General features: G+C 37.2%; 4 protein-coding genes across 4 annotated transcripts; 3 read left to right on the plus strand and 1 right to left on the minus strand.

Annotated features, from left to right (window-relative positions):
* Nucleotides 1-782: 782 nt before the first annotated feature.
* On the plus strand, nt 783-6,394 carry LOC134675376 (hexosaminidase D-like). Its single transcript, XM_063533588.1, has 4 exons — nt 783-1,098; nt 4,274-4,465; nt 4,683-4,795; nt 5,467-6,394. The coding sequence occupies exons 1-4, from the start codon at nt 829-831 to the stop codon at nt 6,392-6,394; spliced, it is 1,503 nt and encodes a 500-aa protein (XP_063389658.1). The 5' UTR covers nt 783-828.
* Nucleotides 6,395-7,742: 1,348 nt separating this feature from the next.
* Nucleotides 7,743-10,000, plus strand: LOC134675000 (hexosaminidase D-like). The gene is made up of 3 exons (XM_063533146.1): nt 7,743-8,285; nt 8,792-8,983; nt 9,884-10,000. The coding sequence occupies exons 1-3, from the start codon at nt 7,947-7,949 to the stop codon at nt 9,998-10,000; spliced, it is 648 nt and encodes a 215-aa protein (XP_063389216.1). The 5' UTR covers nt 7,743-7,946.
* Nucleotides 10,001-10,316: 316 nt separating this feature from the next.
* On the plus strand, nt 10,317-11,325 carry LOC134675378 (uncharacterized). Its single transcript, XM_063533589.1, has one exon. It carries the CDS (start codon nt 10,333-10,335, stop codon nt 11,323-11,325), a length of 993 nt encoding a protein of 330 aa, XP_063389659.1. The 5' UTR covers nt 10,317-10,332.
* Nucleotides 11,326-14,167: 2,842 nt separating this feature from the next.
* Nucleotides 14,168-19,906, minus strand: LOC134675146 (uncharacterized). Its single transcript, XM_063533314.1, has 5 exons — nt 19,690-19,906; nt 18,368-19,514; nt 17,002-18,205; nt 16,530-16,732; nt 14,168-15,258 (listed from the first exon to the last, which is right to left on the minus strand). Exons 2-5 carry the CDS (start codon nt 19,484-19,486, stop codon nt 14,563-14,565), a joined length of 3,222 nt encoding a protein of 1,073 aa, XP_063389384.1. The 5' UTR covers nt 19,487-19,514; nt 19,690-19,906; the 3' UTR covers nt 14,168-14,562.
* Between the last annotated feature and the right edge of the window lie 4,534 nt (nt 19,907-24,440).

Raw genomic sequence — 24,440 nt, forward strand, 5'->3', positions numbered from 1 at the left:
GTAATACCAAGGCAATACTGAATATCAAATGTATCCTTACCGGATTCTGATTAAGCTGAAATATACCATAAGGGGCCCCTTATGGTAGTGGGCCCACTGATTAACAGTCCGCCGGACGGTATCGGCCTATGAGTTAGAAAAAAATATTGACAGTTCCGAACAACTGACAGGCCGATGCCGTCTGGCGGACTGTTAATCAGTGTGCCCCTAGCTTGCTCTTGCTTGCTTGCCCCGGCGACTGCAAAGTTAATAAAACTTATAAAGTATACTACCAATCTAAATAAAGAGACCAAATATACAAGGCCTAGGAAATGTAGGAACTCTGTAATGCCGGGACCACACTAACGCTGGAAAATGCCGATGATTATCGCGGTTTAAACTTTTTTGCTCTAACTCAACTCTCTATTGACCCTCTCTTCTTTACTACATATTTCTACCGACCTCTTTTATAGTCATTCCATCCTATCCAAAGATCCTATCCCACATAAGAAATATAAATAGCGTCAGAGATGACAATGACAGGTCTGTTCAATCCCATCTATCACCAACGTCAATCTATTTGTAAATATCAATGTATCAGGATTCATAACAATCATAACAATTTTATGAAAATAATTATAATTATGAAAACACTTCATACTTATAAAAACACATAATTTTTCGATGGTCCTAGGTATAAGAAGGACGAGCAATTATTCTAGTGAATAAAATAGGCGCGTGTAGCCGTGTAATGATATTGGTCTAAAATTTTCCCAAAAATTCATAATGGCTTATAGAAAATTAAGAAGTGTGAGAGTACGAGTCATAATTGCTATCTCGTTCCTCGTTATGTATGTTTTGGCTTCGTATATTATCGTCGAAAAGTATTTCTTTATCAAACGCAAAGGTTACGCAAACGCACCTAAAGTGGAGTTAGAATATGTCGTTGTACATTTGGATTTAAAGGGAGCTCCTCCGAAGTTGGCGTATCTGGCGTCCCTGCTGCCGATGATGAAGAAACATGGCGTCAATGGTCTTCTTATTGAGTATGAGGATATGTTTCCCTACGATGGAGTACTGGAAAACTTGAGGAGGTGGAATAGTTACAAAAAGGAAGAGGTTAGTTAAAGAAACAGAGCACGCAACCAAAGATAATTGATTATGAGATTTATGAGACCGAGGTAAAGTCTAAAAAAACGTACTTTACTTACCCCTTATCAAACAGAATTTAGTATAGAGGCGTATTGTCAAAGTAAATTTTGTAGTCACAGAAAATTTACTGCCATCTTTCGACACCAGCGAAGGCATATACAAGGAAACCGCCTTTGGGAACATTGCCATTCAAATTCTCGGCACAAATTAGCACACATACACAATTACGCCTACATTTAAATAAGACGATACGTTTACAGAGCCTGTAATCGAAGCTGGTAAACGGAATAATAGTCATCTCTATTACACAAATGTACATAGCTAAGTGTAGATGAAATGCATATAACGTCAATAACTACCAATCAGCGACATTAATCCGCTAATAACCTTCTTGCCGTACGTACTGGCCGCTGAGAGTCCGCGGTTCATATTTGATTAGAATATGACTTGGACAGGGATAGGTTTATGCAATGCATTGAAGAACCAGTCAAATAATTCACGTATAATAATTGAATGCAATTAAAAAATAACTAGTTAAAATTTTGTTATGAAATAACAGACTAACTCAACATAAGTAAATATTCATTATTGTATAAATGTATTCCGCTATTATAAGTATTTTTTACGGTTTACTAACGAATGGGCCAAAAACGTTTCCCAAAGTATCACATCCCAAACTATGTTTCCCAAATTATCATTTCCCAAAAAATGTTTGGCAAAACAACTTATCGCAAATTTTCAGTTGGCAATAGTCTTTTTTGGCAAGTTATTGTGTAGCAAATAATTACTTGGACAAATTTCCTTTTACCAAATACATATTATTTAGTCAAATGTATCATTTAGCATAACTTACATGTCCCAAAATATTGCATGGCATACAATTTACATACCAATAGAGAGGCGGCTGCAGAATTTTATTTGTCTGGTATAATTTGTTACATCTTGCTATTCTATTAAAGTAAATAACACCAAAGTAATCATTGTAACCCAAAAATAGTAAATACCACCAATATTTAACCACATTTTAGTTCAAAATGTCATCCAAATTTTTTACATCTCGTTATTCTATTAAATTATTTAATCCACTTCGATGACCTTTTTCTAGTACATAGATTTCGTTTCTGTTAGGATCGCAGTTATAACCTAACCTAACCCACTTTTCTAATAGCATTTCGATTCTGTGAGGGTCACAGTTCTAACCTAGCCTAACCCACTTTTCTGATAGCGGTTCCGTATTGTGAGCATCTCAGTTCAAACCTAACCCAACCCATCCAAATTAAGTAGAATTTAACGTACCTATATTAACATAACAAAAAGTACAAATTTAAATAGAGATGCCTATTTGTCAAATTTGCGAAGTGACAATTTTGACCAAACATCTTTTTGGGATATAATATTAGACAATAAAAAACGTTTGCTAAATAAGTTTTTGTCCTAATAACATTTGAGAAAGTAAAATAATGCCAAATGATGATTTGACCAAATAAATTATATGCGAAGTGTAACTTTGCTAAAGGTTCCTTTGGGAAATGAAACTATTGCGATAAGTTTGTTGGGAAGTGAAATTTGGCGAAACGTATTTAGCCTAAACGAAAGTACACCATTTTTTACAGCTAGGTATATTTTATTATCAATCTGTATGGCAGAGCAAAGTCACGTTCAGGTATAGTCTGTCCGTTTTTCTAAGATCAAGATCAAGTATAGTAAATGTATGGCGAGCTTGATCTTAGAAATCGGACAGGCTATTCAGCCTGCAAAATTTACATGGGTACACGAATCGGGTCAAAAAATTTTGATCAGGCAGAGACACAATAAAGGCTCATCCCCACTTTCAGTTCCAATGGAAATATTTTATATGTATATAGCCGATTAAGCAAGTTTGTCAGTAGAAAAAGGCGCAAAATTAAAATTTTGTATGGGACCATAACCGTTCGCGCGCTTACATTTTTTAAATTTGGCGCTCTTTTCTGCTGACGGAAATGGCTTGAGAGAGTACCTGGTCGTAGCATATAGTCGTTACAGCAGAGGGTGGCTTCAAATGATCAACATATTCAGATAATGTGTATTCGTTGATAAAATTCATTGAAAGAGTGACAGAAAAAACATATCTACATATAGGAGACCGGGTATGGTTATCTCACGGGTAAAATTCATGTATTTCTAATTGGACAGCTTTTGTCCATAGTTCTCTGCGAATAGGATCTTAAGGGAATCTGAATGGAAAGTAACATAACAAATACTAGAATAACAATACGAAATTTGATAATTAGGTAATTTGAAATAACTAGGTAGTTTTTATACATCCATCCCATGAAAGAAAAAAGGATGATATAAATATGTAAGAAGGAATTTATTACAATGTAGGATACGTAAATCAAACTAAGTTAATAAAATTGTCTACTTCATTTAGCATAACATCATCCCTATTATCCTCGTAATTTAAAAAGTCGTATGTTATTATGAAAGTCGTATGCAGGTGTTACGTTGTAGCTTAGCACGGTAATATTGAAAAAATGTCGTCATATTTATTCAAAATTTTAGTGAATTTATCTGTTTACTTACATGTGAAAAGTGATTTTAGTGGCCTTGGTATGAGCAGAGTAACTCTACACCACTTCCAGACACATGAAGCCATTTTTAGTTATAAAAAAACGTTGTTTTAATAAACCAATTTAGCCATTTGTCACTGACTGTCAACTCGGTCAAACTGAGGTTGCCAATCGAGCAGTTTGTAAGTACCGCCTATCGCGGGGTAGTTTACGTTGGGTCATAATTGAGCGGACAGAATGTTTCCTTGTATATTCGTTCACTGTTCGACACAGGTTTAAAATTTTAGAACGCCATTTGACTTTGGTCCTTATTCTTTCACTGATGTGTGTTAAAATCTTTTGATATTTGGTCAAATGTCCAAAGGTGTCGCGATCTACACAAGTATAGGCCAAAGGTATGGCGTTGGCGTCATCTTTTTGAGCGATGGCTAGTAGGATGGTACCTATCTTAATATGTAGATATACCTATTCGTGAAATTGATTGCATATATATAAATTTACCACTTGAATCTACCTGAATACCTACCCATAAGCGTAGAAGACTACATTCTCTTGATTTGGAAACTTACTCCATTTGAAACTATTTTTTCCAGCTCCATGCATACCTCGTCGCCGCAGTATCATCTGGTTTCGAGATAATCCCTTTGATCCAAACATTCGGCCACATGGAATTCGCCCTAAAGCATCCCCATTATGATTTTTTAAGGGAAGCTCCTAAATTCCCTGAATCTATCTGTCCTAGTATTTTGGAGAGCCAGCATTTTCTAGAAGAAATGATTAAACAGGTAAGGGAATTTCTATGGCTTAGTGCCTAAGTAAGATTTTAAGGTTTACGATAATAAATTTTAATAAAATAAAGTTGAAATAAAAAATATTTTGATACTTTAACGGCTCTCTTTCTGCAGTAATGGCTGCGGAACCCGAAAAGATATTTGTTTTATTTATGAAAGATAAAAACAGAGTTCAGACTGCAGAATAGAATAACGGAAATTTTTATTACAGATCATAAGTTTTCACCAAAAGATAGCTCCTTTGAATTACATCCATGTAGGTTGCGATGAAGTTTCCCCTATCAACAAATGTAATCTATGTCGGCGAAGAAATTCCACAAATGAGTAAGTTATTCGCTAACCCATTATTAAACTTAGAATAAATATAAAAGTGGAAAAAATACTACCTTGGGTGAGATTGAACTCACGGCCTCTGGAAGGCAGTAATTTTTCCACTTTTATTCTAAGCTCAAAGGCATCGTTGCAGACGTTTCTGCTTGTTAAAAATTAATTTAACCCATTATTAATATGACAACATTATTTAATCGAATTTTATATTTCATGTGCCGTAGGTTCAGAGAGCGGAGTTTTTAAACAATCAATACGGTTGCGAAAATTTTTATTAGTCATCTTGAGGATTTTCTCTGGTGACTTCTGGTGATTTGATTCCTGATTTTTTGACTTCTGCTTAATAAAAAAACCACCAATATAGGCTTAAATCGCATTTTAAACATTTGTAACAATGTATGCACAACAGCTGAAGATTGCTTCTAAAAATGCGCGATTTTATTTTTGAGGGAACACTTTATATTTCACTAAACGCCACCTTGCACCATCCTACTAACCCGGGGTTAACCGGTTATTTCTGGAGCTATATTACAATTAGCAGCAGGAGCAGTACAATTTGACACTGGGTTAACGGTTTAACGGGTTAACCCCGGGTTAGTGGGATGGTGCAAGAGGCGCTAAAGAAAGTAACTATTTCATGTTTATTGTCTCCATCCTATCACTTCCAGGGAACTGTTAACTGAGCACGTCCATTTCCTTGTCGAAACTGTCCACCTCCTTAGTCCAACCACCACCGTTCTCATCTGGGACGACATGTACAGAGATGTCAAACCTATGGATTGCAGCAACCTCATCTTAACTGACACTGAAGTTGTATACTGGGACTTCACTGCAAAACCTCATGAAGATGTGCACATCAACATGAACAAGTATGGCCGCATGTTTGATAATATCTGGATAGCGACGGCTTTTAAAGGAGCTGATGGAAGGGAAAGCATACTTCCTGATCTTAATGTGAGATTCTACAACCATCTCTACTGGCTCGACTTTATATTTAATTATGGCACTATGAAGAAATTGTATAAATTTAAAGGTATAATACTCACAGGCTGGTCAAGATATGACCATGATTCGCCATTATGTGAAATTCTTCCAGCTTCAATACCGAGTTTAATTATTAATCTGATCCTTATTCAAAAGTATACAAGTGGAATAGTTGTTGAAAACATGAACGAATTGGATGTTTTCATTGATGAACATATAGAGAATAATTTAGACTCTAGCCTTCTATGTCAGAATCGCAGCAAGCGTTTTTTGAATGCATTCAATTCAAAAAAATGTCGTTATGAGGAATCTGATCTTTATACTACACTTCAACTTCTAAGTAATGCTTACAAATGCTTTGTTTTAAAAAATAATGCCTCAAATGATGACGAATCGAGTATTGAATATGAAAACGTTGGCAACGTTCAAAATCAAATGGAAACATGTTTAAGAATTTTTAATGAACTTTGTAAAATTACTTTTGACAAAGAAATTATTGGATTACTGTCAGATTATTTTGAAAATGAAGTCATATTAGAATATATTCGGTCAAAAATACGTAGTTTGCAGGAAAACATTAAAAGGATTGTTCCGATTTTTAGCATTAAATGAATTCAACGTTCACACGTCTTATTAGGATTCATACCCAGAATAAATTACTGACATAATATTCGTTTTGAATTTCATTTGACAATGTCGTTCGTTGTTCGTTGAGTCGTTATCACAGTGAACTCTGGCAAGTTGAATTAGGCAAGTAATATCCTCTTTTACTACAGGTACAGGTAAAAATCTTTGAAAACTAAACGAGTACGACTCGCACTTGTTCGATTTGCATGAACCTACTGGATGCTTGTGTGAAGTAGCATTCAGCGCCGGATTCGATCACATGACTGGAATGCCACTGGAATAGATATGAACCGGGCAAAAGGCTAGGCAGGGATAGATAGTGATTTCCCTCTTAATTAAAAATTGAAAAAAATAATTTAAAATCTATTTTTTTTCTTGCGCCCCCTCTTATATTATGTTTTATAATTAGTGCCGTCATGAAATGTGTCACTTTAAATCCAAACAAGGGTGAAAAACACCCAATGTGGGTGTCAAATAGAAGCAACTTTTCCTACATCCTCTTTTTCTAAAGTCATGATAACACCATTCTTACATTCAGATTGGTATTGGGTTTTCATCTCTATTCCCCAGTCATAGAGTCGTTGCAAATGTTCATTATGATTAGTTGAATATTAATTTACTTACTGAAGCCATATTCGACTTAGTCACAGAAATGTGATCATAAGATTGTTCGTTGGGCATATTGTTTTTATAATGACGTCACATAGCCTATGGCACTCGGGATGACGTAAGGATTCTAATGATGTATCATACGTCTATCTCGGTTAAGGTGGAATAAAGAAACTCACATAAATAAATAATTAAATATTACTACTATTATAGTACTATGTACCTACGTATGTATGTATGTTGTATAAAAGCTTGATTCTAAAATCAATATTGAACTTGTAGGTCCACTAATGTAATGTTACTGTTGTATGGTCAATATCACAACATCTTTACAAGCCAAAGTTAATGCCAGATTGCCTTGTAAAGACGATTGTGAACTCGACTGTATACTTAGTTCGTCTGATGAATTCAACAAATGAATTCGCTGTTGTATGCTCTGCATCTCAGCCGCATTTCTTTTAAGCCTTGTGAGTAGAAGCAGTATTTCTAGATATCGATAGTAAGTGAGTAAGTGAAGCATCCATATTTATATTTTAATTAAAAAGCGAGTGATCAATAAAACTGATACCAACTAGTACAAAAAAAATGTTCAGGATTTCCTTTTTCCGCTGTGGAATATTTAAATAGAGTGTACGAGGTAGGAGGTATACGGAATCTACCGACCTTTTTTATACTACATAATGTCATCTGTTACGTTCTGGATGACAAACGTAAAATTATTTATTTTGTAAACATCAATGTGTCAGTGATTCAATAAATTTTATGGATGTAATTATGATTATGAAACCACTTCATAAATAATTATGAATGTCATAAGAAAACACATGACTTTTCGATAGTCCTATGTATAAAAAGGACAAGTAATTATTCCAGTGAATAAAATAAATGCGTGTTATGATATCGGTCTAAAATTATCTGAAAATTCATAATGCCTTTTAGAACACCAAAATTAAGAAGTGTGAGAGGGCGAGTCATAATTGCTATGTCGTTCCTCGTTGTGTATGTTTTGGCTTCGTATATTATCGTCGAAAAGTATTTCTTTATCAAACGCAAAGGCAACGCAAGCGCACCTAAAGTGGAGTTAGAATATGTCGTTGTACATCTGGATTTCAAGGGAGCTCCTCCGAAGTTGGCGTATCTGGAGTCCCTGCTGCCGATGCTGAAGAAACATGGCGTCAATGGTCTTCTTATTGAGTACGAGGATATGTTTCCCTACGATGGACCACTGAGCATATTGAGCAAGTGGAATAGTTACAAAAAGAAGGAGGTTAGTAGCATAAACTCAGTACAATACAAAATAAGTAAAGAAATGGCATGAGTCGGCATGACCGCTTATGAAAATTTTGCATGACACAAAATTACAACCTAGATAGATTGGCCCATCTTTTAGAATATTAAAATTGGTCGCCAAACATTCTTCTTTGTGTTAGGATTTGCAGAATTAAGAGTTGAAAACGTCAAAGCTTAATTCATCCCTATAATGTTGTCTTCTCGTCCTTCCAACCCTCCTTCTCCTCCTCCTTACCCCCTCCTTTCAAACTTACACCATGTTTTCTACCTTCTAAAAATCTACTTGTATTATTAGAGAAAATTTAATTTAGATTTAAAAGAATTTCTCAAAAATATCTTTCTTAATATGGAATTATATTTGTAAAATTTCATTTATAATTTTACCCGTTGCACCTGAATACCTACACGTTTACAAGTATGTATTAAATTTTCATTTTCGTGAATAAGTAACTTACTAACTCCATTCAAAACTGTTTTTTCCAGCTCCGTGCATACCTCACCGCCGCAGTCGCATCTGGTTTCGAGATAATCCCTTTGATCCAAACATTCGGCCACATGGAATTCGCCCTAAAGCATCCTGAACTTGGCTTTTTAAGAGAAAATCCTAATTTTACTGACTCTATCTGTCCTAGTTCTCCAATGAGCCAGAATTTTCTTGAAAAGATGATAGGACAGGTAAGGAAGTTCAATTGCACAATTGTACGGCCTACCGCATAACTTAGAAAATTGATGAAAAGATTTTGAGATTCACGATAGTGTCGCTCAGTCAATTTCAATAAAGTAAAAATTTAATAGTTAATAAGTTAAGACAATGTGACGGCGGATCGTTACGTGAATGTCTTAATAAGTTAAGACAATGTAAGGAAGTTGCGCAGGATCGAGACAGGTGGTATGCTCTCGTTTCGGAGGCCAAGGCTCTTTGGATCCCTGAGCCAAAATAGTTAGTTAGTTTTTAGTTGATAAGGTAAGTAATGGTATGAAAACGTAAACTAGAATAATAGAGCAGGCACCTTATTATAACCATCTGGTTAAACGATAGAGCTGTCTGTAGTAAGACTATCATTAAAATACAATTAGATACGTTTTCCTTTATTTATCTTAGCTCTTTGGTTATGGTTTTATAATATGAATATAAAAGAATAAATAAAAAAAGTTACAAAACAACAGAAAAAATATATAAACACTATAAAAAACCTAACCTAGGATGCCGCCGGCAGCGGGGCAAGGCCTAAGCTGCCGGTGGTTAGGGCTGCAGAGAGAGGAACCGGCGGACTATCCGCGCCGTGTCCAATATCACTGCCTTCTGAATCTGGCCCTTGACGCAACCACCTAGCGAATCTCTCAAGATGTTGGTTGAGACTCTGCGCTGCGCATTGCTAGCAACATTCTGCGAGATGAATATCTAGGTCATACTGAGCAATTACCACTATATATGGAATCAATCAGTCCCCAAAAACTCAAACAAAAAATGTTTTCCATGGGAGAGCCAAATTATTTTTCATGATTTCGGGATTGGTCTCATAATAAAAGTTGCTCAGTATGACCTATATATTTTATGATAATTCTTTATTACAGATCATACGTTTTCATCGAAAGATAGCTCCTTTGAGATACATCCATGTAGGTTGCGATGAAGTTACCCATATCAACCATTGTGATCTATGTCGGCAAAGGAATTCCACAAAAGCGTAAGTTTTTCGCTAAGCCGTTATTATTATGAAAAATGTTATTTAATTGATTGTTTTTTTAACAGAGTAGTAGTAGTAGCAAGGGAACCCAAGTACGTTCTGCCGCCCGAGGCATATAATACTTGTAATTAAATCTTCCATATCTTAACCATTTTTAAAATATCCAACTAGCAATAAAGTACCTGAGCCAATTTTCGCTCTACATTACTTAGGTAATGTAGAGCGAAAAATTTCTTTAGAGAAATATGATGATTGGTAGCTACACTTTGTATTTCATTAAAAGAAGTTAATTGTCACCATCCTATCACTTCCAGAGAACTGTTAACTCAGCACATCATGTTCCTTACCAAGACTATCCACGCCCTTAGTCCAGAAACCACCGTTCTCATCTGGGACGACATGTACAGAGATGTCACACCTATGGATTGCAGCAACATCATCTTAACTGACTTTGAAGTCGTGCAATGGGACTACACTGCAAAACCTCATGAAGATTTGCACATCAATATGTACAAGTATGGCCGGATGTTCGATAATCTCTGGATAGCGACGGCTTTTAAAGGAGCTGATGGAAGGAAAAGGATACTCCCTGATCTTAATATGAGATTTTACAACCACATCCATTGGCTCGACTTTATATTTGATTACGGCACTCTGAAGAAATTGTATAATATTAAAGGTATCATACTCACAGGCTGGTCAAGATATGACCATGATTCGCCATTATGTGAAATTCTTCCAGCTTCAATACCGAGTTTAATTATTAATTTGATCCTTATCCAAAAGTATACAAGTGGAATTGTCGTTGAGAATACGAAAGACTTGGATGATTTCATTGATGAACATATAGAAAATAATTTAGACTCTAGCCTTCAATGTCAGAATCGCAGCGAGCGTTTTTTGGATAAATTTGATTCAAAAGCGTGTCATTATGAGGAGTCTGATCTCTATACTACACTTGAACGTCTTAATAATATGACATCAATCGTATATTCTATATTGGATGATTATGCTTACAAATACTTGATTTTAAAAAAGAATGCCTCCATTGGTGAAGAATCGGTGATAGAATATGAGTACGTTGATGGAGTTCAAACTCAAATAGAAACGTGTAGAAGAATTTTTTTCGAACTTGTGACTATTGAAACAGAAATTATTGGATTACTATCAGTTTATTTTGAGAATGATGTAATATTAGAATATGTTCGATCAAAGATACGTCTTATGCAGAGAAACATTCAAGGATTGTTCGGATTTTGGCATTATAAGAATTTAACGTCCACAATTAGTCTTGATAATATTCAGAACCACAATAAATTACTTACATAATATTCAATTTGTATTTTTATTTAACAATAGTATTAAAAATGATAAAAAGCTATAAAGTTTCCCAATTTTTTTTTTTTTGCGTAATTATTGTAATTAATGCTTAACCTTTTCGCCGCCACGTCAATGAAGTAGAGTTAGACCAAGTACAACGAATTTGATAGCACACGTAGTGCAAGTGTTATTTATACGTCATATTTCATAGAAGTTTCTTGTGCTACCAAAAGCGTTACAGACTTTTCTTGGTCTAACACTAATAAAATGTCATCAAATCCATGTCAAAAATTGCATATATCATAATAACAAACCGGTATAACATAATCATTTCATGGCATGTGGGGTAGATATGAGCGCCGCGCCGGCGCGCCGCCGCCGCCGACAAAATATTCGCGCCGCCGCCGCCGACGCTGCGCTATCGGCGTGGCATCGGCGTGACCTTGTTAGATACTACTACTTTCAGAATCAGATTTTATCTAGTTTAGATCTTTAACGGCGCCACTCTGAATAGCTTATAGACATTCAAAAGGTAGTTTAGGTCCATATAATTCAAAAATATCGAAGGTAAATTCAAACTTTTCTGTCTGGTAACCGCGCTACTAGTCTTAGGACAACGAAATTACAAATTTTGCCAGATGGTTAGGTAATCCGTCATTCACCGCGAAATTAACCATTGCAAGCATGGCTGAATGTTTTTAAAATGTGTAAAAAGGGGTTAATTTCAGATATTAAGCGTTTTCACGTCCAAAGGAAGGGCGTCGGAAACGGAAAAGGCTCTCATTTAAACTTGGCCGTTGTTCAAATTTCAAACTTTGCTCTCTCGAAGCTCAATCTTTGAATCTTTGGCCTCGCATCGCTCGCATGGATGTATGCCGCTATCTGAACCACCAAGTTTTCGGCTCTGTTTGGAGCTCAACTTTCGGCCTCGCATTTAAAATGTTTGGATCTCCAAGTTTTTAACATTAAGGCCTCTGTCTTTATCGGCCTTCGGACTTGCTTACACTGGACCACTAGTTCACTTCTAAGCTCTGCTCTCTTGCAGCTTGGTCTTCGGCCTTGCACAGAACCGCACCGCAATCGGCGCTCCAGGCATTCGGCCGTCAGCCAAGCTCACAATTGGCTTTCGATTCTAAGCTGTATGCTTAATACCAGCAGCTCAGTCTCTGGCCTCGCATGCTCACATGGGAAGGCGTCGGAATGAGGTCTTCGGTGTTAGGTGGAGCTCGGCCTCGAGCCTCACCTTTAGACATAAATCGGTTTTGTTGGGTTGATTTTGGTTAAGGACAAAGCTTGATTTTCCTCACTTCGGCTCTTTAGAATATCGACAAGACGTTTTCCTGATGATACAGTCAATCCGCTACTGTTTAGTTAGCACAAAAGATAAGGGCCTCGCAAAGATCTTCCGGCCAGGGCCTCACCAAGATTAAGACCGGCTCTGATGCAGCACGATACCGTTTATGCGAGTGTTTATACTATATAAAACTATTTTCGTACGTTTACGCAATAAATTATCCTTGAAGTTGAATAATGCACTTATTTTATAACTTTCTTACAGCAAAAACATGTTATTTTGGTAAAATTTCGGTTTTAATTATTTCTTCATTAATCAAAGGTGTTTCAAGGCCACGCCGCCGATTCGCCGCCGCCGCCGACCGATTTTGACCGGCGCGCCGCCGCCGGCTAAATGCCAATCGGCGCTCATATCTAATGTGGGGTATGAAATTTACTGACTTTATATCTTGATATTGACTAGTCAGTGGCGGGGAGAAGGTGAAACCCAAAGACACTTAATATACAAGTGTTAAACCAATTACATACGTAAATTGATGATTTTCACAGTACGCCAAGTCTCGGGATTAGTTGCCAAGCAGACCCCAGGCTCCCATGAGCCATGGCAAAATACCGGGATAACACAATTAAGATGATGATGAGATTGATGAGTTTTCACGGTCAAATCAAATTGAATATGATGAAAGTTAATGAAGATTATTGTGATAAAACCGATCGTTGGTAACCGAAAAAAAAACTAAACATACAAGTAATACGGAGAAATGAAACAAGATGTAAAATCTTTCGACATTAGCATTTATTGTTTTTATACAAAACTTTTACGCTATTTAGGTCTAGCAAATTGCAAGCATTTTGTGACTTTATATAACAAGTTATTAGCCCTTTAGAATCTTGCTAGACCAGCACATTTTCACTCGGATCCTACTTCTTACATTATTGTTTAATTTGGTTTTAAGTAGGTACAGGTAATACGACTAGACTTTTTTGTAAAATGACATAAAAATTTGACTTATGACATAAACTTGAACACAAGCGCGGTCCAGGCATAATTAAATTCAAGGATTTAGCAACGCTGTAGCTACTAAACACTTCTTCTTCCTGGCGTTATCCCGGCATTTTGCCACGGCTCATGGGAGCCTGGGGTCCGCTTGACAACTAATCCCATGATTTGACGTAGGCACTAGTTTTTACGAAAGCGACTGCCATCTGACCTTCCAACCCAGAGGGGAAACTAGGCCTTATTGGGATTAGTCCGGTTTCCTCACGATGTTTTCCTTCACCGAAAAGCGAATGGCAAATATCAAATGATATTTCGTACATAAGTTCCGAAAAACTAATTAGTACGAGCCGGGGTTTGAACCCGCGACCTCCGGATTGAAAGTCGCACGCTCTTACCGCTAGGCCACCAGCGCTTTGTAGCTACTAAACAATAGCCCCTAAAATCAAGGTTTTCTCGAAATAGGCTTCGAAAAAAAACAAGTGAAGTATGAATTCAATTCAACTTAACCTCTGTGGTGCCTTTCATAACAGCTTGTCTATGATTTTATGCTGCTTGTGAAAAGATACTTTTCTGTAATTATCCTTTGGATGTGCTTTTTGAAAGAAATATTTACAGAGTAAAATATTTATTGTTATAAACAGCCGATCAGTTATGGCCCATAAAGCATCCACTTGATATAATATTTAAATATTGCATTCCTCGCGTAAAAACTAAAAGCGTCCATAATTATTAACACAAAATATGACTAGATTCTATAAAGTGTTATATCTGACTTAATCCGTTAAAAACTAACATTTCAGTAACAATATACCTCACACGGTAGCAACAATATTATAAAATGAGTACAAAACTGCATTCATGCATCAACTGTATAAAATCTACAAACCTAAACAATTAGTAACAATATCAATATCACTTACAACGGTATTAAAACTATTTAGTAACACTCAATCTCAATTAATCTGCAGGAATTTATCTTTATTTTCATTTTCTTTTCCTTCGTTACTTTTGTCTTCATCGGTTATGCTTTTGCGTTTGTGTACTGGAGCTATTTCTATTGGTGGTGCTGGATTACCTTCAACTAAAGTTTCTTCCTCTGCAATTGGTAGCCCAACTGTGTCAGCTATCTTTCTGCTCGCCGTTTTGAATGTATCTGATAATTTCACTTGTACCACGTTGATACACATAGACATCAAGGCTAAACCAAAAACTAGATAAAGAATTGACATCATCATGAACAAAGGATGCTTTGGAACGTAGTCACCTAGACCGATAGTCGTCATTGATATGAATACAAAGTAGAAAGACTCGAAAAAGCCCCATTTTTCCCATATATCGTATCCCAATGCTCCAATAACAATGTATAAGACTAAAATGAAGATGGCGATAGAGATGGGCAGATTGAATTCTTCATCAATGATAAAGTCTGAAGGTGCTGGAGTCTCTGGTTCAATTAAATCTTCTATTGCAGTCGTATGTACTTGGCCAGGTTTGGGTGGTAGAGGTGGCGGAACATCGCTAGGTTTTCTTTCAATTTTCGGCGGATCTCCATTACCTTCCAGCTTAGACTCCAAATCTTCTTCAGTGTTAAAAATCTGCGACGGTCGTCTCACAACATCTGCTACCATATTTAGTCCCTTCACCATATCCTGAAATTAAAGGAAAATGCCTTGTTATTCCTTTGAAAAGCCCCACAGAAGACTCATCAAAATGTAAGACAACACACGCTCCGAGCGAAATCATTACTCACAACTGAAAATAAGAGTAATCTTCAGAATATTTTCTTTTCAACAGCGCTAATTTGAAACATTATTTTCCCAGAACAACATTCTTACAAACAAGGAAAGGCGGTTGTTTGATTTATATCGACACAAAGGTTGGGCATGTTTCGGCTAATTTGAGAGAGACGTTTTTTTATTGTCGTCGAGATATACACGTTATTTACTTATGGTAATGAATTGTGTGTGTGTTTTTGTTCATTCGTATGTAATTGTTTAATGATATGTGACGTTCCACGAGAAAAGGTACCTTATGGCGGCTGGCGCTTACGTCGCATAGCACCGCATTAGTATTGGAGCGGCGTTAATAATAGCGAAAGCGCCAACCGCCATAAGGTACCTTTGCCCGTGGGATGTCACATATTGTGTTTTTCTATACTGACTAATAGAATGCACGAAATTTACTATGGGTAAAATAAGCCTAAATATGGCCATTTGGCGGCAAAATATGTACATCAATTAAAATTAGTTTATGACCTTTATCTTGGCACTAGAAATGAGTTAGGACGCCTAAATTTTTATAGGACTCGGCTAATCCTCATTTTAGTGCCAAAATAAAGGTCATAAACAAAGTTTCATGGATGTAACATATTTAGCCGCCAAAATATGCTACTTTTCCCATACTAATTAGGCGAAGCCTTGATACATCCGATTGAAAATATAATATCATATCGTGATTGACGATCAAAACTATACCATACTGTTAGATTATTTTGTGTTAAAATACACTTAATATTACAAAAACAGTAGTACCATAATCTATCTGCCTATTAACTTTTCACATTTTAATTACTGGCTGAAATTAATTTAATGAAATCTGGCAAATAAAAGACTCAATAATTAGGAGGAACTTCCATCTGAGCTAACTCTCAACCGTCTCTGGCGAAATAAAGTGTGGAAGTGCTACCATAAACGACATAATATTTTCAAATGATTGCAGAGATCGCTTATTCAGAGTGCAACTTTAAATATCTAGTGAGTGAGTGTATCTTTGGAGATTCAATCTCTATGGGAAGGAAAAGTAGCGGTATCACACACAGACCGAATCTCACATGGGGGGAGCCTAATGACAATTGTGTCAGTGTATATATCTATATCTACCTACTACAAACAAACTACTACTGTAATAATAGTATTCTCACCTCAACATGCGTGACCCTCCTGACCCTCCTACAGCTTCTCGTGTAGTAGAATCTCCTAATGAACGACCAGAGGAACTTGATGATGCGCGTAAACAGCTTGCCAAAGTCAGCGAGCACGATCAAGAAGAGTGGGATGCCGACGATGGCGTAGACGATGGTGGCGATACGGCCTGACAGCGTCTTGGGAGTTATGTGACCATACCCTGGAATTATAAAAGAAAAGATTAATAAGAACAATTTTACTGGCATATTTTATGCGGCAGGTGTTGACTACAGTAAAGCATTCGAAGTTTTAAGGGAAAATATTGACCACGACGTAGTAAAGTCATAAAGGGTAGGGTCTATTATTGTAGGTGTTTTAATAGTTATGAGGGCTTTCGTAATTTGAAAAAAGGTTGTATTACAGGATTGAAAATGAAATAACAATTTGTTACTGATATTGTTTTTTAGAATACGTTGTAAATAATCTTACCAATTGTTGTAATTAAAGTCAGGCAATAGACGAACGAATTCATAAAATTCCAAGATCTCTGACCGCTAAAAGATGTAACTCCCGCTTCGTGGGCTGTATGCAGCTGGTTTTCGAACTCGTAAAGCTTGCTTCTGGCCATAGACTTCCAATCCTCTTCACGTAAATAGTGACTACCACGCCAAAGATTCTCGATAAAGTCACGTTTAACGTTTCTAGTGCTGCATTTATACGTATTTTCAAACGATCCCTCAAAAGTTCTAAACATCATCCCGCCTAAGCCACACAACGTGATCAAGAGTATAAAATCACAGACGCATTGGTTTCTTAACCTAATTATGCTATTATAAGCAGATTTTTGTTCTTCTTTAAATTGTCGCCAATTAGCTATTAATTTCCATTTGGATCTAACAGGTTTCTTTTTCTCATCGTCAGTTTTTGTCTTAGTTTGTTTATCTTTCTCTTTGTCTTCTTTCTTTTCTTTTTTTACTCCGTTTTTAGCTTCAGCAATTGACCTCTTTCGCAAGCCGGATTTGTTCTCTACGTGTTGAATGTTACTGTCGGAAGCTAAAATTATATTGTCCCGATTTTCTCTTTTATCAACTTCTTGACTAAGTAGGTGCAATTTACGGCTCAGTTCAGCAGTACGCTCAGATAGGTCGAAATCATACTCGTTTTCACTAGGTGACGTTGAGTAGCAACTCGAGGTGTATTCTGACTGGCTGGCGTCAATGTACCCTGAGCTTTGTCTACTTTGCTTTTCAGATTTTTTACTAGCTTTATTAGCTGGTGTTAAGCCAGATAAAATTTCTATGTCACTTATAATTTGAATTGTTTTAGGACAGGATATTCCACGAGTACGTCGCGGAGTTGATGGCGTCTTGTTTGGTGTTTGAAGATTTTTATTATAATCGCGTCTATACTCTGGGGGCAATCTTGGGTCATCTTTTGTAATGGACAAACTCCTTGCTCTCGCTTGTTGCATTAGTTCTATTATTTCTTTACTAGTCTGACTCATACCTGTGCCAGCTTTGTCAATGACTTTAACATCTTCGACTCTGTTAACGGACTGTGATCGATTTGCTCTGGGTGATCTATTTTTTACAAACCTCCGAGGTGTAGGCATTACTTTGCGCCGCGCTGCTTGTGCCGGTAAATTTTGCTGATTAATTTGATCCTCACTCATCTCACTCTCACTAGTTTTACCCTGTAAATATCATTACAGGTATGTATTAGTTTGTCTTCTACTCTACTTTGTTAAACTATATACATGGCGTTCATATTTCATTTTTCGTTAATTCAACATAAAATACAGCGCTATTAACAAAGCAATTAACAGAATCAAAAACAACATAACGAAAAAACTGACCCCAAATCTTGTTGCGGATTTGCTCCGTGCTGGTTTTACTGGCGGTACTTTAGATTGCGTTTGCGATGGCTCATCTTTTGGTTTAGCAACTTGTTTCGTAATATTTGGCCTACCTTCACTTGTCAACTTTTTACTTGGAGTTCTAACAACTCTTTCCCTTATTTCAACTGCAGGCTTATTTTCAGGAAGCACCTTTCTACTTGGCGTACGTTCTATTTGATAAACTTTAGTCACGAGTTCTCCAGGAGTTGCCGGTGCTTCAGGAGTTTTTGGTTTCGTTACTGGTTTTTTCTCCTGTGTTTCATCTTTTTGATCAAATGTGAATACATCTTTTTTAACTGGGATTTTTGGTAATTTTTGTTTATCTTCAGTCTTCGCAGCTGGTTCATCCGGGTACACCATTTCTTCTAATTTTTTCGGCGTAGAAGGGAACGGGTATGGGAAATTTGTGTCTTTAGGCGATGCGGTCGTTGGTGTTGAAGGTGTCAGGGATCGCTTTCTTTCTAGTGAAGGCTCAAATGTTAAGGAGCCTCGTCGACCAGTGTCTTCGTCTTTTGGGCTCAATGTATATGTCGTGCTTAGCAACTTATTGTTAGGATCAACGAAACTCCCTTTGCGTTGTAATCCTATGGGCTCTCCTTCTCTTTCTTTTTCGATAACAGCAAAAGGAGACACACTCCTTCGCCTCCTTTCGTTAGCAGCCATTGCCCTTGCTTCTATGACTGCTTCTGTATCCAAGTCATATACTGGATCTTTTACTCCAGACTGTTCCTGAACTAAGCGCTTCATTTCCTCATAGGTATTATCTGCTTCGATTTCTCTAGAATTTCTTGGTTGGTAGTCTTCATCATCCGAGGTAGGCGTGTCTTCGTGAGGAACAGGAGTCCGCCCGGGTTCAGGAGTTTTCTCTCTTTGCCTTGCTGTTTGGCCTCTATTCTTGGAAAGGTTCCTCCTCTTCTTGATGGACATATTCTGGGTTTCCATTTCTTCTACGTTTGCTCTTTCACTGGATTTAGATCTAGATACTAGGTGTCCTAAAGTTTGGCACTGGGAATCTTGGGTAATTGTGGGAATTTGGAGGGTTAATCTACTTTTCTTTTCATTTCCCTCTTCACTCATCACCTCACTAGTATCTTCACTTGTCCACCTGAAAAATAAACAATGAGGTCAGTACGCGCAGTGAACCGTATCAATCCAATTACGATTAAGATCTGAATGCAACTCTGTTACAAATATTGGCAATGTGCATGCCATCCACTGCCAATGCGTATGACATACTTAACAAGGTGTCAATAAGCTAACAAGAATTGAATGAAGCTTACCTTTAGCGACAATCCAATAACAAACACTTCTATTGTATCAGGGCGGGTCGACGTCTAATAAAAGAATCTATTTTAGACAGCACACTCGCGTAAACACACATCGACATAGTCGATCCATCTTAATCACGTGAAGCTTTAGAACACTTCTTAACGGAAATTGATTTGCGATTGTCCCTTCTCTTTGTTATTTAAATGTGCAGCGCAGGATAGTACTGAGTTATAATGTGCGATTCTCGCATGGGACTGTGCGCCAAGCCAGCCGGGCGGCGATCCAAATTTAAAACACCTATTTCTACATTTTATACGTACGTACGCTTTTAACACCAGCCGACCAGTATAATTTGACATTCCACTTCTCGGTATCCACTCAAATTAGACACTTGCTAAGGCACTTTTAATTGGGTAATGAGGGACCTTAATAAATGGTGAAATCGAGTTTTCTATCCAATCTTCGTTGTAAAAGGGGATCGACGTCCCGTCACGGGACAGTAAACTTTTGCCGACTTCAAACTTTGATCGTTGACGAGAAATGTTTACATTCCGAATCTTGCACTTTTGTGACGTCCGATGTAATTAGCTATCCCCGTTACCCGTGATATGTGTGAAAGAGAAGCAGCTAATGCTAACTACGCAAAATTATGGTATTATTTTGGCATTGGTAATAGAAAACAGATAAAGAGCATCACATGATCAGCGTAACAAGAATATCAAATTAATTGTAAACAGTCATAAGACTTATAAAATTACGCCTTTTCAGCCACGGGAGCCAACTTCGCTGAGAGCGTTTTCACTACGTCCGATCCGATACCGGACATAGGATGTAGGACGTGTACAGTCGCCATCAGATATATCGAAGCGGCTAAGGTTCTCACAAATATCTGAACACGCCTCTATTGTCAAGACGCTAGAGCGCGCGTTCAGATATTGTGAACACTTTGGCCGCTCCGATGTATCTGATGGCGACTGTACTTCCAACGCCCCGCGCCCAGCGCCACACTACAGCAAACACTATGCCTACACATTATACGCAAACAAACAAAAATTATCGGTCCGACAGCTGACGGGGGTTTGATATGGCTGAAATTGTCGGAAGTGCCGATATCGAATGTCGGATGGCCCTTATGAAGAAGACAGCTGTTAAAGAGTGACCTGTTTCGGAAAGTCCGCCTTTTTGGGTTAAAGATTTTCTTGCTATGCAGATTTAAGGTAAATAAATACAGAAAATTACATTTCTCCTATCCTCCTATTATGCATATTACTCAAATCCGATATCCAATATCTGATTGAACAATGTGAAAACGCTCTTAATATTCAATGCTGCCACATAAATTTCCTTAACAATTGTTAAAAATCAAGTCCCGAATACAACCTTTAAACGGCCCTTTTAACCAATGGGTAGGTACGCAAGGAAAGTGATGGACTATTTCGAACTCTAAGTACAGTCCCCATAAGATATATGGAAGCGGTTAAGGCGCTCACAAATATCTGAACACGCCTCTATTGTCAGCTGGTTAGAGTGCGTTTTCAGCTATTGTGAACACCTTGGCCGCTCCGATATATATGATGGCGACTGCAGAAGACCAAATCGTCGGAGGAAGTTGATTGAATTCGCTCGTGCTGTCGTAAACAAATCGAACTGAATACCAATCAGCTCGCAAATAAATCACAAACGTCGCCTGTCCTTGTTTATCTTCAATGCATCCAACGCCTTCAAAGATAGGGTTGTCAGGTGTCAGGGTTTTCCAGATTTGTTAGATTTTTATTAAATTGTACAACGGGACTTAATCGCGTATTTAAATTTTATGATTTACATGCGACGTTTCGAGGACGGCGTTGTCCCCGTGGTCTCGGAGAAGACAGATAAATTTCCACTCCTTCAAATAGCGGTTTACTTTAAAAAGCTTTTATGTAACTTGCCCTGTTACTTAGTAACTTAGTATGTTCGTGTGGGTCAAATCTTGGAAGCTAAATTTGACCCACTTCCCGATTTCCGATTTGTTTTCATTTCTTACATTTTAATAGTTTATAAGATATGGGCCAAAAAACGAAATACCTATCATATGTTTTATATCTTTTGCTTTTTGCTATTTGTAGGAGCAATGTCTATTTTTCGCCATTTTGAACTTGTCAATTTAACTACCTACAGGTAAAACCAAAATAAATTAAAAAAATATTAACAATAATCAAGAATTTTCCAAAATTACTCGAGTTAGATCAAGAAAAGTCTCAGCGATTTTGATAGCCCACGCAGTGCGAGTGTTAATAACACTTGCACTGCGTGGGCTATCACGTATACGTCAAAGTTCTATGAAATTGACATATAAATAATGTGGGCTATCAAAATCGCTGCAGACTTTTCTTGGTCTAACTCTAGCAACCCCATTCAAAGCTCCGTTTGTTTGCTTTGCGTTTCTAATGCACGCTTCAATAGTTTTCTTCAAAGGGCTGGATGGTAAATGTATGGAGTATATGAAAAGCCTTTCCCGACGTGTAAATAATGACATTTTTAAAAATAAACTCTGTACAAACGAACTCGAAGCACCTACGCTTACAAAAGAATTGAATTTAGAATTTCGTGCTTTGTATATTCTTTAGAACAAAGGCATTGAGAATATACATGTAAGTAATGAATGTTTACTATCCTTCGCTTTGCATTTTGCTTCTGTGTGGTTAGGAGTGACTTTTACTGCAACTTGATAAAGTTAATTTTTACCTAAATATGAGTAGGTAGCTACAATAGTCCAAAGCAACACAATATAACTATTCGAAATTAAACTTTCGTGAGACATATTTTAAGCTTTAGACGACAACGGTTTCACTCACTTGATTCTTTTAATCATTATTTATTGGCGACATGTTTCGGGCCCTTCGGAACTCGAGCCTGAGGGAGGACCCCCCAAGGACCCGAAACAGTCATGTCGCCAATAGGACTAAAAATTCAAGAGTGATACCGTTGGTTTCGTCTAAACAATTTAACTATTCAATCGCTAATGACGAGTTTGTTGAATTTTATTCATAATCCGTTCAAAATAAATAAATACCTAGGCAGGGTCTACAAGGCAAATTAGTTTTCTATGGAATTTTGATCAAAGCTTAAATCCAGGAAATCTGTAAATTATTATTAGGTTGTTTACATTACACAGCTCGTCGACTTAAAAAGATCGAACACACCATCGCAATATCAGCATCACAGAGAAGCGTTAGATCAGCGCCTACGTTTAACCGGTTAGCAAATGCACGTTTAGTGGTGTTCGCTTCGATCAGACACAAAGTGCATGATTGTCGTCTATTTTAGGCGATTTGCCAAAATAAATCGTACAAGATGCAAAGACTAGATGTTGCCAACTTGTCATTTAGTAATCGGTTATCTGATTAGATAGTAACACTTTCGTTTTCGAAGCTGGCTACTAAAATAGGATTGAAGATTAGGTATCCTACTAAAGTGTCATTCTGTGGAACTTGCTAACTATGTAAACAAACCGCCATATTGAAATTGTCTCTGACTGATGAATTAACTAGTGACTTTTGTTTACATAGTTAGCAAGTTCCATAGAATGACACTTTACTAATAAATAATGAGAATTTTGTATGTTTGGATATTTGGACATTTGTATGCAAAAACGGCGGATATTTATAAAATTTGGCACACAGACAGGGTAGGTTATAACGTAGAAAAAAGCATAGGATATTTTAATCCCGGAATGCATCCCCTAAACTGACGCGACAGGGCTATAACCGCGAAAATCGAAGTTCGGAAATTGCGGGCATCTTTCTCTATCACTCTTATTACGCCTTCATTGGAGTAAAAGAGAAAAATCCCCGCAATTTGCGAATTTCGGTTTTCGCGGTGGCCCTCAGGGGTCCAAGAGCACTAAAGGGATAGTTTATTTATACCACAGATCATATAATACGTTATACAAACGTACCAATAGTAGTGAATATCGTGCCGGAATAGAACATGGAGTTGATGAACGTCCACGTGTGCCGGGTGGTATTGTTGTCCGGCAGTTTCGTGATGCACTCACTGACGTCCTTCTCGTAGACCTCCAGTTTTGACACTATGAAGGTGTAGTTTTCGTCCTGCAAGGGAAAATAAATTGTTTAAACTGTCTACGCTCCGTATTAGGGCTGATTTAGACAGCGCGCGAACTCGCATGCGATTTTAGTTACATTGCGGACTGTTGGTTATGTCCATTTCAACCGATCAATTAAAACCCGCAATGTAATGAAACTCGCATGCGAGTTCTTGCATCGTCTAAATGAGCCGTTAGATAAAGTGTCATTCTATAATGGAACTTGCTAATTATGTAAACAAACCGCCATATTGGAATTGTCAAAGAATGACGAATGAACTAGTGACTTTTGTTTACATAGTTAGCAAGTTCCATAGAATGGTACTTTACGGCTAAGATGAAGGAACATTGACAACAAACAATTGTGACGTTTTCAACCAAAAGGTACCACACTGTCGGTTGTCGATAAGGTTGATTTTTAAATTGAAGCTATTTGGAAATACCGCCTTATTGAGAACCTACAATAAGTACCCTTTTGATTGAGAATGGTACAATTGAAAGATTATAGCGTTAGAAAAATCTATAACAGTATTTTTTCAACCAGTTTGAGTACGAATTACAGATGTCATCTCAATACAATTTTGTGAGATTTTTATTGGAATATTATTGTATGAAAATGGCAGCTGTCACCGTACCCAAACTACTTGAAAAGTACCTGTCTGTCTGTCAGTCAGTCTG

This window comes from Cydia fagiglandana, chromosome 21, assembly GCF_963556715.1.
Source record: "Cydia fagiglandana chromosome 21, ilCydFagi1.1, whole genome shotgun sequence".
NCBI classification, from domain to species: domain Eukaryota; kingdom Metazoa; phylum Arthropoda; class Insecta; order Lepidoptera; family Tortricidae; genus Cydia; species Cydia fagiglandana.